Consider the following 16,135-nt stretch of genomic DNA (forward strand, 5'->3'; position numbering starts at 1 on the left):
AAACCGGGTTTTTATTTTTAGTTACAGGCTGTTAGTAAGACTAAGCTAAAGATTCACCCATTTGTTGTGACTTGAGGGTCACAGGAATCTGTTTAATTTCCTTTACTGTATAAGTGATTAGATCGGCCTTTTCAATTTTAAATGTTAAGTTAAAAAATGCGAGCAAAATTTGTGGCAACAGCAAGTTGACATATCAAGAACTGGGTTAATGCACAGCTTTATTATAATAGATAGAGAGCGATATGATTAAAAAGAATTTTATTGGCAGCTGATGCCTTGAAAAATTAAACTTATCATTTCTGAGACATGGGGCAGAATTTTCCCCTTGGCGTGTGGAAGCGGGCCCCACCCACCGACATGTAAAATGACCTGCGGTGACATCGGGCGAGTGTTCCGACACCACCGCGCGCCATTGTGATGTTTCGCTGGGCGGATGCGCGATGATCTCCGATGCGCGCCCGCCATTAATTAACGGGCCACTTAAGGCCCTTGAGGCGCCTATCGACAGCGATTTTTCAGGTCCCGTGCGATCTTCAGGTCATCGCTCAGGCGCAACGGGCAGGTGGGTGGGACACATTTGTATAAACCTCATCCATGGGCGGGATAAGAAGGGGTCAGTGGGGTCGTGAATGTGCCCAGTCGAGTATTTAAATTTGAAAGTTACTGATACTTGCCTGTGTGAGCAGAAATACTTCAAAACTCATACCAGCTGCTTGGACAGGACTCACAACCTTCAGGTCAGCACTCTACAGTGAAGATCCTGTTTGGGGCCTGCAGGTTTCAGGAAGCCTTCTCTTAGCCTGGGAATGGGAGTTGTGCTCTCCACTGGAGGCACCTTCAGCTAGAACACCACAGATGGACCTCCAACAAAAGCCTATGCTGCAGGCTCCATACTCAATACCTGAGTGCTAAATCTGCCTGGATAGGAACACTAACTAAGGGCCTTGTCAATGAAGCTCAATGTGACACAACTCACTCATAACATCATGGATAACCATCTGCCTGCAGAGGAAAAGAGGCACCCTCAGCCATGGTCACATGTCTAAATTTAATGATACAATAAAATTATCTTAAGGAAACAAATTACAAAGTTGTTAAATACCACACCAGCTAATCATGACCTCATTGCGGGGCAACACAAAAACACCAGTGAGAAACTCATGGTGTGACTAAGGTGCCTTAAATTCATGCTTTCGGGTGCTACGTCTAGGTGCTGTCCCCTCGCTGGCACTGGCAACTGAGACAGCCTGCTCACTTTCCTGTCCTGTTGACCTCGATGACCTTGGCGGCCGTCCACTGGCCCATGGAGCCTGTGCTGGCCCCGCCGGGGAGGGAGTGGGCAGTTCCACAGCTGGCATCTCCCCAATCGTCGCAGCCTCATCGGATGCAACGGTCACTGGCAGAGGGGCAGAGGGAGCTGCTGTCCTCATCTGGAGCGCCCTGAGAGGTGCCCACAGAGACGACGTGAGGTCGCTTCAGACCTCTCTGTTCACCATAGATGGATGGGCACTGAGCTGGGAAACTTGGTGCCCAGATCATCTCCTACATTGGCATTGAGCAGCTGAGTTCAATGCCGATGTGAGGGCTTGCTGGTCCAAGCGCATCCTCAGGAAGCCCTGATTGGTCTCCTGGAGGAGCCTCTCTGTGAGAGTCGCCACCCTCTCCATGGAGGAAGCATGACGCTCGGCCATGAGGCTCATTGCATTGGCGATGGTCTGCGTGGACTCCTCCACCACGGAGACCAAGCCAAGCATTGCCTCATGTACCTCCGCCAGATCCTCCCACAAACCCTGCTGGACTTCCAGCGTTTGCTGCCTCATGGACGACTCCAGAGGCACATCAACAGCCACCGACTGAGCATGTTCCTGGTCTCCAGCAGTCCTCTGACTGCTGGTGCCACGGGCACTCTCTGTCTCTGCCAGCTCCTCCAGCGAGTGTGAAGTGCCCTCACCGCTGTGCCCTGCGATACTAGCCGATGATCTAATTCCCACCGAGGTGCTAGTATCTGCGCTGGTGCCTGCTTGGAACAGCTGGTGGGTCAGAGACTTCAGGGCCCTCAGGTGTCAGAGGGGGTCCCTCTGCCTCCTCCTCCCAGCCCTAATCCGCTGGTGCTGAAAGGAAAGTCAAGGACATTGGATCAGTTAACATGGAGACAATGTCAATGTGCATCCCTGTCCCCCGGATTACTATGTGCTCATCCTTCCATAAGCTATAATCAAGCCATGTTGCAAACTTCAATCACAGAACATTCAGCAGTGCCATGGCTGCTGGGACACTAATGGTGACCTCAGTGCTGGGTAAACATACCTGCCCGTGGCACCCCAGCCTCACTGACACCAGTGGACCTGGGCACATGGCGCCTCTCCAGATCGAGAGCCTCCTGCTCGGACCTGGTAATGATGGCCAACAGGGCCGGCCCTCTGCCTGTCCTCAGCTGCTCAGCAGCATCATGAGCATTCTTCTCCTGAAAAGGAGAGAAGAGCATTGATTAGTGCTAATTGTACCTGGACTCTCTTCGCTGCCGTCCCACCCCAACCAGACTGGAACACTGCAGGGCTCCAGTGCCTCCTCACCCTGCAGCTGCCACACACACACAAAGATGCCAGGCCTGTCCCCTTGGCCCAATGCAGCCTACATAACATTTGGCACCACACGGTCCAACCTTGCCAAGCAAGGAGACGCAAGCATGTGGAATGCAAAGGGCAGCAGATGGATGGGTGCCCCGCCACCTGGAAGCTCCCCTCCCAGCACGTCAGCACCCAGACTTTGACGTGTTTTGCAGTTCCAACACAGTGCCTAGGTGCAGCTCTCCCAGGTTGCCCCCAAAGCAGTAATGTGGGTCTCAGTGTACCACGTGCTGCATGGTGCAGAACCCATCTCATCACCACTCTCTCAGGGTGGTCTCGGCATGGGCAATATCTGCTGGCCCACCCAGCGAAGGACACATACCGCCAATGATTCAATGCAGTAACTGCACTCAGAGTTGGGGGGTGGTGGGTAGAGGCGGCAGCCAGGGGGGAAAGCCTACCTGCTGGGTTAAGTGACCAATGCCAACATGGAACTCACCCTTCCTGAGTGCCACAGGTCGTTGAAGCGCTTGCGACACTGGGTCCAGGTGTGTCGCACCACATCGCGGGAGCTCACCACCTCCCAGGCACGTTTCGTCATGTGGTGGGGGGGGGGGTGGGGGGGGGGGGGGGGGGGCATCCTCCTCCTCCCGTCCCACAGAACGAGGACCTCCTGCCATGCTGTCACCTCCTTGAGGATGGCGGCAAGGCAATTGTCTGGTCTGAGGAACAAGGGGCACAGTGCCCCCCCCACTCTACCCTCCTGCCTGGCCTGCTCACGAGCAGCGCTCTGGGGAGCCCTTCTGCTGGCCATGTTTGACAGCCTTTGCAAGACTGCAGGAGGAATTTTAAACAGGCCGCCGGTTCGCCATTGGACCCGGCGGTCATAGCAGTCCCGCTGCTGCCCGCCCTCTTCCGCTGTCCTCGGGAGCCGCGTTTCACACTGGGTGGGCCTGAATTGGCCCACCCGCATAAAATGGCGGCAGGGACCCGACGCGGGCGGTGATTGGGTCGCGCTGGGTCTCGCATGGCCCACCCGATAGGGCAGAAAATTCTCCCTGTGGGTTTAAATCTGGCCTAATCTGATGGAGTGAGGGGCGCCTCTCATTTAAGAGGAATTCTGCAGTCCAAAATTATGATTTTTAAAGAATACTGGGGACTGGAAATAGGTATTTAGTAGATTCTGTTAAACATAGCCCAAATTTCCCATGAGTTCATATCCGCGCTGCTTGCTGGACAAGGCGAAGATGAATTGTGATCAAAAACCATCTGTTGGATATAATCGAAATGAAATTATAATCAGGAACAGCTTTCCTCTTAAGATAGGTATGATTTCATGAGCGTGGATCTTCAAGGTAACTTTATTGATATTGTCGTAACACATACTTCAAGTCCCCCAGAGCAAATTAAGCTAATACAGTTAGCACATTCCTCAGTGGAATTAATAGATCCTTCCCATATTTGGTCACAGTATATTGAGCAAAGCATCGAAGCAACAGTGAGAAACAATTCCGACAGAATGGGACGATCAGTTCGGTGAAGAAATGGTATATATTTTTCTGTACGAATAGAAAATTGTATCAAAACTCAAAACGAAAAATAAGCAGAGCAGAGATTGAAGGACAGAATAAGATCCACAAGATTATCTCTGAATTAAACCATATGAAGCTACTTCACTTATTCATACAATTTGAAAACCTAAGGAGAAGAATTATATCATTTTTTCAAATTTTTATTTAAATATAGCCAAACCACAATTATTTTACAAGAATGATGCAGCCCTATCAATATTATTTAAGATAAATTGCTGTGGATAATTCCTAATTACCAATCTTCCCTAAGTTCTATCATTTTTCAGTATTTGTTTACCTTGCTTATTTGGCAAGTGAATACTGAAGTAGGATTCCTGTCATGAAGGTTAAAGTCAGGCATAAATGGTTTCTTAATAATATTGTGAAATAAACAACATCTGCTTCATTACCAGAACACAAATTCTCAGCACACAGTTACTGCAAACCTTGTACTGTAGGCCAGAATTTATTGCTCGATGGGTGGGCACGCGCCCAGCCCGATGGATCATGAAATGAGGCACAATGATGTTGGCCAAGTGTGCCAATGTCATCGCGCAGTCGCACCATAGTTCAGTCGGTGGGTGCGCGCCGGAGCCTGCCGACAATTAAAAGGCCTATCAACGCCTCTGAGTTATCATTCATTTTTCACTTCTTGTTCAACCTAATGGTTGGTGGGGAGACGAAAAGACCAAGCGGCCTTTGCATTTTTTTGGAAACCTCATCCACGGGTAGGATGAGGTTTCCAAAAGCAAATACAAACAAAATAAAAGCTTTATTTTTTTTAATTGAAAACATGTCCCTGCTCATGAGTGACATGAGGAGACATGTTTCATTACATTTTTCTGTGCTTTACTAATTTTTTCAATAACTTCTTCATCTCTCTGAGGCCTGAGGCAGCTCCGTGCCTTAGGGAGATTATTCAGTGCTCTCTCTCGCGCGCGTGTGCGCCAAGTTCACACTAGGCCAGCTTGCCCTTCTCCACCCGCCCGTACAGGCAGCGATCAGCATTGCCACTCGTGATTCACACTGGGTGGGCCTTAATTGTTCCACCAGCAGGAAATTGCGTTGCGCTGTCGATAGTGGGTGGCAATCGGCTTCTCGACTGCCCCTGCCCACCCACGCCAATCCCGCACGCCAAGGGCAAAATTCTGCCCATAATAGTATGCTTAACTGTGGTGGTTCTGATATTTTTGTTTGTGTAAATTCAATAGCTGTGCAATTTGAAGGTTTTGCAAACTGGGAGACAAAATAAAATGTCTGTTTTAATTTGAAAGTTATGTATCTGTAACATATTAATAATCTTACATCTGCATGCACTCCCTGGCTGCAAAATCTTACTTTTGTTGCTGGCTGAACTCTCTTATGGGTGTACAACACTGCCAAAGGCTGCGGTGGTCCAAGAAGCTGGTTCACCACCACATTCATAAGGGCAATTAGGCACGAGCAATAAATTCTGGCCTTGTAGTGATGCTCAAAACTCATGAATGAATAAAAAAAATTATAGTGAGAAAGTTGATACGAAAGCTGGTATTTATAATGAAAACTGCTTACTTGAATTTGTCACATTTGTAAATATACATTTCTATCAGTACCAGTGCTGCCACACCTCAGTTTTGCATCTCCCAGCCCTTTGGCTGTAATATCCAACCAACCCTGATTCTCTGATTCCCAAATTGTTGCATGTTTTGTAATGTAACTTTTTTTAAAATTTCTTCTTTCATGGGATGTGGGCTTCACTGGCCATGCTAGCATTTATTGCCTATCCCTAATTGCCCTTGAGAAGGCAGTGGTGAGCTGCCTTCTTGAACCACTGCAGTCCACATGGTGTAGGTACACCCACAGTGTTGTTAGAGAGGGAGTTCCGGGATTTTGACCCAGCGACAGTGAAGGAATGGCGATATATTTCCAAGTCAGGATGGTATGTAGCTTGGAGGGGAACTTGCAGATGGTGGCGTTCCCATGTAACTGCTGCCCTTGTCCTTCTAGGGAATAGAGGTCACGGGTTTGGAAGGTGCCAGCGAAGGAGCCTTAGTGAGTTGCTGCAGTGCGTCTTGTAAATAGTACACACTGTTGCCTCTGTGCATCAGTGGTTGAGGGAGTGAATTTTTAAGGTGGTGCCAATCAAGTGGGTTGCTTTGTCTTGGATGGTGTCGGGCTTCTTGAGTGCTTTTTGAGCTGCACTCATCCAGGCAAGTGAAGAGTATTCCATCACACTCCTGTCTGGCCCTTATAGATAGTAACAGGCTTTGGGAGTCAGGAGGTGAGTTCCCACACTTTGATCCCCACTGTTGTAGCCACATACAAACAAACAAACAAAGAGCAGGAGTAGGCCATTCAGCAACCCCCCCCCCCCCCACCCCACCCGAGCCTGCTCCACCATTTAATAAGATCATGGCTAACCTGATAGTAACCTGAAATCTGCATCCCGCCTACCCCCAGTAACCTATCATCCACTTGCTTACCAAGAATCTATCCACCTCTAACTCAAAAACATTCAAAGGCTCTGCATCCACCGTCTTTTCAGGAAAAGAGTTCCAAAGACTCCCCCTGAGAGAAAAAGATTTCGGCTCATCTCTGTTTTAAATGGGTGACCCCATATTTTTAAACAGTGACCCCTAGTCCTAGATTGTCCCACAAGAGGAAGCATCCTCTCCACATTCACCCTGTCAAGACTCCTCAGGATCTTATATGTTTCAATCAAGTTGCCACTTACTCTTCTAAACTCCAGCAGATACAAGCCTAACCTGTCCAACCTTTCCTCATAAAACAATCCACCCATTCCAAGTATTAGTCTGGTAAATCTTCTCTGAACTGCTTCCAATGCATTTACATCCTTCCTTAAATAAGGTGACCAATACTGTACACAGTACTCCAAACGTGGTCTCAATAATGCTCTGTATAACTAAATCATAACCTCCCTACTTTTGTATTCAATTCCCCTTGCAATAATAATTCTATTAGCTTTTCTAATTACTTGCTGTACCTGCATACTAGACTTTTGCCATTCATACGCTAAGACACCCAGATCTCCCTGCGTCTCAGAGCTCTGCAATCTCGTACCATTTAGATAAGCTTCTTTTTTATTCTTCCTGCCAAAATGGACAAATTTCACAATTTCTCACATTCTCCTCCATTTGCCAGATCTTTGCTCACTCACTTAGCCAATCTATATCTTTTTGAGGCCTCCTCATGACCTCTTCACAACTTACTTTTCTACCTATCTTTGTGCCATCAGCAAATTTGGCAAACCATCCTATCCATCCCTTCATCCAAGTCATTTATGTAAATTGTAAACAGTTGAGGTCCCAGCACTGATCCCTGCATTACACCTTGCCAACCAGAAAAATATCCATTTATGCCTATTCTCTGCTTCCTATTAGCAGCCAATCTTCGATCCATGCCAACATGTTACCCCCTACTATGAGATTTTATTTTATGCAATAACTTCTGATGCAGCACTTTATCAAATGCCTTCTGGAAATCTAAATACAGTACATCCACCAGTTGCCCTTTATCCACCGCACATGTTACTTCCTCAAAGTACTCCACTAAGTTGGTTAAACGTGATTTCCCTTTCACAAAACCATGTTGACTCTGCCTGATTACCTTGAACTTATCCAAGTGCCCTGCTATAACTTTTAAAAAATAGCTTCTAACATTTTTATATGGCCGGTCCAGTTCCAATTCTGGTCAATGATAACACCCCAGGATGTTGAAAGTGGGAGATTCAGTGATGGAAATGACATTGACTGTCAAGGAGAGATGGTTAGATTCTCTCTTCTTGGTGATGGTCATTGCCTGCCGTGTATGGGCTGAATGTTATTATTTAATTGTATATAATCAAAGTATACTATAAAGTGCCAGCCTAGATTTACTGTTGCACTTCTACCTCTGTGTCAAGGGTTGTGGGTTCAAACCCGACTTTAGAGCACATAATCTTGATGAGCTTTAATTGAATTATTATGGAAATTGTCTTTTGGGTAAGGTGTTAAGTTAGGGCCAGTTTACCAAGTTTACGACAAATTTACATCGGCAATTTTCATAAATTTTCCTTTGGGGGATATAAAGATCCAAAGGTACTAATCTGTAAAGAGTTATTCCAATGTCTTGGCCAACATTTAACCCTCAAACAAAACCTCCAGAAAATGGAATTGCTGGTCATTTATCACATTCTTGCTTGTGACACCTTGCTGTGTACAAATTAGATACCATGTTCACCTACATAGCAAAGGTGACTACACAGTAAATGGAATTCATTGGCTGTGACTGCTTTGGGACATTCTGGGAATGTTGAAGTCACTGTATAAACGCTAGGTCTTCTTTCAAAATAAGGACTGAAGTTATCCTTTTAAAATAGGAACTGAATTGTATTTGTTTGCACTAGTCTAATTATCCCCCACTTCACCTGACATTGTCACCTGGCCTGAACTAGCCCGGGATTATGGATTATGCGTGCCCCCAACCTAAAAATCGGTCAGCACATTGCTGATGTGAAATCTGGCTTCTCCGCTGCATGGTTAGGTTGGGGGCAGCCTTTATTAGTTAAGACTGGGACTTCGTCCCATCAGGGACAGTATGTTCCGCCCCTAGAGAGCTGCCAGTTAATCTGATAGGCCAGCAGCTCTGTAGTGCCACTAATGCCAGAGGAGAATACTGACTACTGAAGGGACTACAACTAGTCCGAAAAAAAGGGTGAGGATGGGACTTAAGGTAAGTCCAGGGATTTTGGAGGGGCACATCTGCGAGACCCCAACGAGGGGTGGGCGGGTGAGGTTAAGGGGGAGGTGGGGGCGAATGGAGCTGGGGGTCATGTTAGAGATGCCAGAGAGGAATCCATAAATGTGGGGTACCATCTTGGGGGTCCATATTGGGTGCAGGGAACCCCTCCCCACAAAGGAGATACCTTCCCTTCCTGTCTGACAGCAGCCTGCAGTTTAAAAGCTGCTGGGCTGTTTGCCTTCTTTCCTTCTGCCTTCCCTTGAAGTCCAAAAAGTTGTGCTGGAGGTGGAATGAAGCTCTTAAGTGGCAACTAATTGTCCACTTAAGGGCCTCAATCGGCCTCAGGGCAGGCAGGCTGCCTGATGCGTTCCCTGCCCCCTGTGATATGGGGGATAGGTCAGGGCTGGATGGGAAGACAGTGGGCTGGCAACCCACTTTATTTTACGCACCCCCGCCTTCAAAAACACTAATGGGGTGCCCATTAAATTCATTCCCCCTCCCCCCACCCCACACCCACAGTTGCAACACCACAGGAGATTAACTAATGTTATTTTTTTCATTGTTCGAAATTGTGATCCTATTTGAAAGAGAACCTGTTCAGAATAGACACACTTATTGTTCTAATTTATTAGTACATTCAAGCATGCAAGTTATCAAGAAAGCAATTCAGTTTTATTCAATAACTAATTCCAGGTAGAAATACATGTAACATTTATTCTATGGTTAAAATTTTCTTACATTTAGTCACTTCTTTGGCATGTTGAACTTGCCATTCACAATCTCATTAATAAAAGCTCATATAACACAGTATTAGGGAGATAAATGGACTTCGTCATGTACAAGTTGGAAGTTAAAATGAAAACAGTTGTTTTTCTGCCTATAAGGATAGAGACGTTTCTTTTTATAGTTTTCCAAACACTAGCTGACCATTTACTGTCCTCTACTGCTGACTGCACCATCTCAATGCAACTATCTTCACATACTTTTATTTATCACTTGTTACACAATGTTCAGATGGTAGAATCAATCTGTCAGATTGCTCCATGTGACTTTTAGCGGCATACCTGATGTGTGGAAACTTGGTGCTAAGATTGCGTGACAACAGTAAAAACAAATGTTTTGCTTCTCAACATTGGCTGCTCCAAACTTAACCACCCAAAGGAACTATGTGTACAAGGAAAGCAGTGTAAAACAGATTATTCCATTTAGTTAATCCATATTTACGGTAATCAATTGAAGCACCTGCAGCAGACCGAGAGAGCTAAGCAATGTCGGCACATGAGAAGAATAACAACATTAAGTCACTATCACACCCGCCTGACTGGATGGATATATAAAGCAGTTGTTTAAAGACACATTCTATAACCACTCTAGTTCCAAGGTTAGAGTTTCTTAATTTCAGGTGAAGAGAAATCTCAGGCAGACAATTTTACTTGGTTTGAACCTAGGTTTTACTGGAGAGTAATTCCAATGTGGATTTAACTGCTGAAATAAAGAGCAACTCAGACAGGCTATTGGGCATTTTCTGAGATCGTACTCCAGGACATTATTGGTGTGCTGCCCACAGTTTCCTGTGGTGTATACCAGTGACTGAGGCTCCTCACTGGCAGCCTAAATGAGGAAAGTTTCCCCCAAAATCTAATCTCTTCATACAATAAGCTGTTTCATTTTGATAAAAGTTAAGATATGAGCAATAGTAATGTTAAACGGTGGCTGAAGTCACTCCAGAATTTTAATTGTACTGTATCTTAATGTATCTTCCCATTTATCACATATATATCAGATTTTGGAATCCTTCCTTTTATGTCTTTTATTCCGTTTGCCTCTCTTTTCTCTTTCTTTCAATTTTCTTTTCTCCTCTCCTCTTCTCACTAACCAATATGATTGCATTGATACCAGCTACGCTCTGATACTTCATCAAATTGGTGCCCACACATCTTGCACATGCTAATTAGCTGTGGGGGATATTACAGCCAGGTTTGTTCCACCTGACACCCACACTCACTTTCTTTCCAACAGAGCAACAAATCCTGTCTAATCCCCTTTTCTAACCCAGGTCCACTGAAACCAATTGTTGCGTCCCTACTGTGAACGCCGTGGGAGATCAAACTAACTCAGTGCAGATTAGCGATCCAACCCAAAATTTTCTTGATCTCTGTAACTCAGTTACACACATTCTCTTAACACATTGAGGCCGCAGGTGGCTCTTTCCAACGTGTTATTGAAAGTGGTACCACACTGGTGGTACGTGGCAACTTAAATAATTTAACCTAATGCTACTCAGGCTGAGCTCTGGTAATGTGTCTAGTTTCAGAACTATAGGCGTCTCATATGTTTTTCACAAATTTGTGATGTGCGAATACTTTAAAATAAAGTAAAACAAATGTGGTCACCAGACTGATGTCTCAGGAACAAGAACCTAAATGTTGACTTTTATGGTGTCTCATTATGCTGCCTAGGCCTGTGTTGTAGCTTAGCTTCTTTCTTTTACAAAAATTTTGCATTACGACTTTCATCTTGCCACAGGATCCACAACTGAGTTAACGCAGTACCCACATTCTGGTCTGGTTCACAGTTCTTTAGGTGGCCCTGCAGCGATGTCAGCTGGTGTGTCCTCAGCAATCCGTCACGTTCAAATCTGTAAGTTGCCTAACCTGAGTTTGACTGAAACTTCACATTACAAGAAAGCTGCTTTAAAAGTCCTATTTTTTAAAGGTGCCTAGAGCCCTTTCCTGTAGCACCAATGCTTATTTTGAATTCTGTTGCAGTTCAGTTTTATTGCTAACTAGGGCAGATATATTGCTTATATTTCTGTTGTTGTTGTTCATCCATTGAGGCAAAGAGGACCATGTTCATCATCTGGAGTATTTTGTAGGGTTCCAGTGCGTATGTGGGTGACTGCTAATATTTTTATTTGTATTGAAAATGATACAATCTGAGACAATTTAAGATTTTCTATTCTTGAACACTTTTTTTTGATAGTCGCTTGGTACTACAGAACATAAATATTGATGAATAATTAGATATGCTGTCGAAACTTATCATCTTGCACTTATCAGGACAGATGGAAGAAAGCTAAATTTCAAAGGAAGCAACAATTTATACTGCATGAGAAAGGATGCTGATTGGTGGACAAGTCAGCTCTGATTGGTTGAGATATTGCCATGGCAAATGCACCAGGGAGCTATTGCACCCCCTCCCCCCTTCCAGATTTTGTATAATTCAAAAAAGGTGCGATGTCTGGACATATTCTTTTTGCCTGCAGAGGACAGGTCCCTGCATATGAATATGTGTAGCGTCTAGCAAGCGTAAATGAGCTATATTGTGAGCTTGACTGATAGTCGTAAATTGGTTGTTAGTGTAATTCTCAGTGCACTTGGGATTGTTCAGCAAGTGCTGCCCAATCATGGAATTACATCTAACGTTAGGCATTATGTTCTGAGTCTCACAAGCATGGGCTGCTTGAGTACAGTCAGTACTTTTTATTGAGCATGAAGGGTGTTTTCTTAAATTATTCTAGAGCAGGCTTGTCCAACGATGTCCCACTATGTGGCCTCTGGTGCCAGTTTTCAAAATGCCTGTCAAACAGATAAGTTCCAGTGGAAGATTCTGCATGGAGCTGTTCCCCCAATCACAGGCCGTTTCTTTCTCACCTTTGGTTCTAGTGAACCTATCAGCAGCAAATGTGGGACAGAAACAATCCGTGATTGGAGAAACAGCGAAAACCAACGGGGAGGGAGAGAGTATGTGGGTTGCGGGAGAGAGTTTGAGGGGGAGAGGGAGAGAGAGTGTAAGGGGAGTGAGTGTGGAGGGCAGGGTGTGTCCATAAGTCTGGCTCACTCCCAATTTCAGGGGTGTCATTCACCCTCATCCACACACACCATCATACACTCTCATCCACTCTCACAGTGGGTGAGGGTGAGTGAGTGAGCACCTGAGACTGGGAGTGAGCCAGACACACACGCACTCACCCCATTAAACCCTAATACTCATCTTTATTGATTACTCATTGTTCCTTTGCTCAGCTGGTTGTGTATTTTCATCCCTCGGCATTTAAAAAAAAAATTGTTGTTTGACACCCACCCCCCCCAACCCTCCACCTGCTATGTGAAAAAGTTGGACAAGCCTTTTTCAGCGCAAGAAGTCAATTGTTTTGTCGGTTTGAAGACTTACGTTAACACCGTAACCTGAAAATATTTATGTTTCTTGTAGCATCACCGGAGACTCCACTTCCACCCCCATCTTCTGGCTCTGGAAATGAGGAATATAAACTGCATCCTGTTGCCCAAATCCAGACTCCCTCTGCACGTATGCTGCCTCAAGCCATCATTCCCAAGCAGGAAATACTGTAAAAAATAAATCAATGTAATTCCACCATGTCCCTATGCTAAAAAAAAACCCAATTTGCTGCAAGCACTTCTGCAAAACATGACTACCGTTTAATACGTCAAAGCAAAATAGAAATGTTTTATTCGTTCACGCGATTTGGGCTACACTGGCTAGGCCAGCATTTATTGTCCACACCTAATTACCCTTGAGAAGGTGGTGGCGAGCTGCCTTGAAGCGCTGCAGTGGTGTTTGTACACTCACAGTGCTGTTAGGAATATGTTTTCTGAACTGTCATATACTGTGATTGCAAAGAGAATGATCAAGAGTCAGGTACTAATATCATCTTATATCAGTAATATGTATAGAAGTCAAAAATTTTCAACAAAGCCGATTACGTTTATACACTATTTGCCTTGAATTTCCTCTGTACTTGCACCGAGAGACACATCTGGCATGATTACAGAATTTTGGGTGTGAGTTATGCTCAGAACTACAATACACTCAAATCTCCTCAATTTTTACAGCTGTCTTTTGATCTCTCCACCTGAATGCATGTCCATCCATAAGACTGGTTCTGCTCCCTAGTTAGAGGGCCTTGTCTACGAGTTTTCTATATTTTTACTTGCTCAGAAGCTCCTTCAAAATTATAACTAGATTTTGAGGTGCAGCAGGAAATTAATTTTTCTGAAGTTTTATTGCAGTTGTTTGAGGATTTTTAATGATATCCTCACTGAGGTCTGTTTCGTATTCTCTGTTTCTTTTACTACATTTTATGGCATGCCACATTAAAATTTCAAAAGTTTGCCAATTGCAATGTTCCTAAACATGTATGTATAATGTGCATGAATGATATTTAAATGACTGTAAACTTTAATTTTCAAATGCGGAAAGAATCTATTGTGTGAGTACCACACTTTCCTTGACCTCAATTGTTCACACTAATTTATACCCAGTTTCACATTCGGGCATCTTCTAAAGGGATTGGCAGGAAATTTGAGTGCAATTTAGCATCACACATTGGGCGCTTTTTTGGGTCTAACTTCTGGACTTTGAGTGAATTCCATGCCATTATACTGTATTGCTTAGGAAATCTAAAAATTGAGAGATTCTATAATATGTTTTGAAAGAGTTGTGTGTATCATGTCACTGACATTGTTCAATTTGCCCAAGAATTTGCAGCAAATTGATGTTTCACCGTTAATATATTTCAATGATTTGTTAATTAGAATGAAAATTGAAAAGCATTTTGGACATAAATCTTGTGGTACTAAAGCATTGCATTACAGAGCACATGGCCTATACTTAGCAATTTCATTAAGGACTTCTTCAGGCCCTCTTTCTTGGGCTTAGCTACTTAAGAATGTGAGTACCCAGTTACATACGCCAGGAACACTTTATGATCAAAGCAAAAATAAAAGCAAAAAATTGCGGATGCTGGAAATCCAAAACAAAAATAAAAATACCTGGAAAAACTCAGCAGGTCTGTCAGCATCTGCGCAGAGGAACACAGTTAACGTTTCGAGTCTGTATGACTCTTCAACAGAACACTTTATGATCAAATGGCCTTGCTTCACTCACTGGTCAGGTTCACAGGTGAAAAAAGTTGGGCAAGTTACTGGATAATGAAGAGCATCCATGAAACTTAACCCCAGCAAGAAGTCAGAGCATACAGGAGAAGTACAGAGAAGAGGATAGCAAAAGGAGGAAGAGAATTAAGACACGCAGAGGAAAAACCCTCTCTGATTAGTTAATTGAATTGCCTAGTTAAAAGGCAACCTTCACAGAAGAGCTATTTTGCATTGCAGCTATAGAGAGGGGTTTTCCAGCAAGCAGCTGTAATTTCACGATAAACTTGCCATGACTTTATCACAATTTCTATGTGGACATTATGACCAGAAAAGAATACCTTGTGTTGGCAAAAAAAAAATGTCTGTCATCAAACAAAAAAAAATACACGTTGATTTTAAGATCATAATTCCATCTTTAAGTTTCGAATGATGACACACTATGCTCATGTAGTTTATATCATCTAAAATCTCATTGAGATTAGTGTCTTGCATTCACTCTGTCATTCGCTGCTCAAGTTATAGTCTCACTTCCCCAAATATTGCTCTAAAAACAAAACTATAAAATATTGCAAGAGTTGCAATGGGAAATATATTTAAAATAAATGATTTAGTTAGACCTCTACCTAAACTTAAGAATTCCTGTCAGAAAACTCTAAATTGAAACATTCATGATGTTACAGCCAGCAGAGAAGTGATAGGAGAGAAGGAAATAGTGTTGATTATCCTTGGCAAATGATGGACAAGAAATAATAGAAACATACACATGCATTCAAGATACCCACTCTCTCTCACACACATAGGGCAACATTTTCCCCCTGTTGGGGAAACATAAAGGGTGAGTTTGCTATAACATGATCTCCAAACTAGCCAATTAGTAAATATTGACAAAGCAAGGCAGGGCAGCTGTCATTCCAGGCCCAATCTTTATGTGATTAGATCAGATAGGTTGATGGAGTGCTCTTCTCAGCTAGGGATCATTGTCCAAAGTGATTGTGTTTAACAGGACGGTCTGCACCCAAATGAATAAACAGATTATCTCTGGATGTCTGTGAGTAGTTCAGCGGGTGGGTCATTCACGCTCGTTTAAGCTGATTGTCCTGATGGGATACTTCCAAACAGTACCACTCCTTTCTGAAACATTGCAATTTGCAAAGTTATGTAATTTGAAGTTATGTAAATGTTCGGCCATAATTGCTGTTTAGATCACTTAAGAATATTGTCTGTTGTCAGTCTAATTAAAATCTATCCTGTGGTGTCAAACCACTCAATAAATACAGTAATTTTTGATATAAAACATGGTTTTATAACAATGATAAAACCTTATTATGCACATTGAGAATACAGCAACTCCTCCAAATATAATTGCACATCATTTGGCACC

General features: G+C 43.9%; 1 protein-coding gene across 1 annotated transcript in view; it reads left to right on the forward strand.

Moving 5' to 3' along the window:
- The window catches only part of LOC121280074 (hepatocyte nuclear factor 4-beta-like), a 100,268-nt gene extending 87,059 nt beyond the window's left edge, over positions 1-13,209 (forward strand). The window contains exons 12-13 of the mRNA XM_041191702.1: positions 11,384-11,497; positions 13,070-13,209. Of these exons, the coding sequence (XP_041047636.1) occupies positions 11,384-11,497; positions 13,070-13,209 (254 nt within the window). The remainder of the gene's footprint in view (positions 1-11,383; positions 11,498-13,069) is intronic.
- Positions 13,210-16,135: the final 2,926 nt, after the last annotated feature.

This window comes from Carcharodon carcharias, chromosome 7 (genome assembly GCF_017639515.1).
Source record: "Carcharodon carcharias isolate sCarCar2 chromosome 7, sCarCar2.pri, whole genome shotgun sequence".
Classification (NCBI taxonomy): Eukaryota; Metazoa; Chordata; class Chondrichthyes; order Lamniformes; family Lamnidae; genus Carcharodon; species Carcharodon carcharias.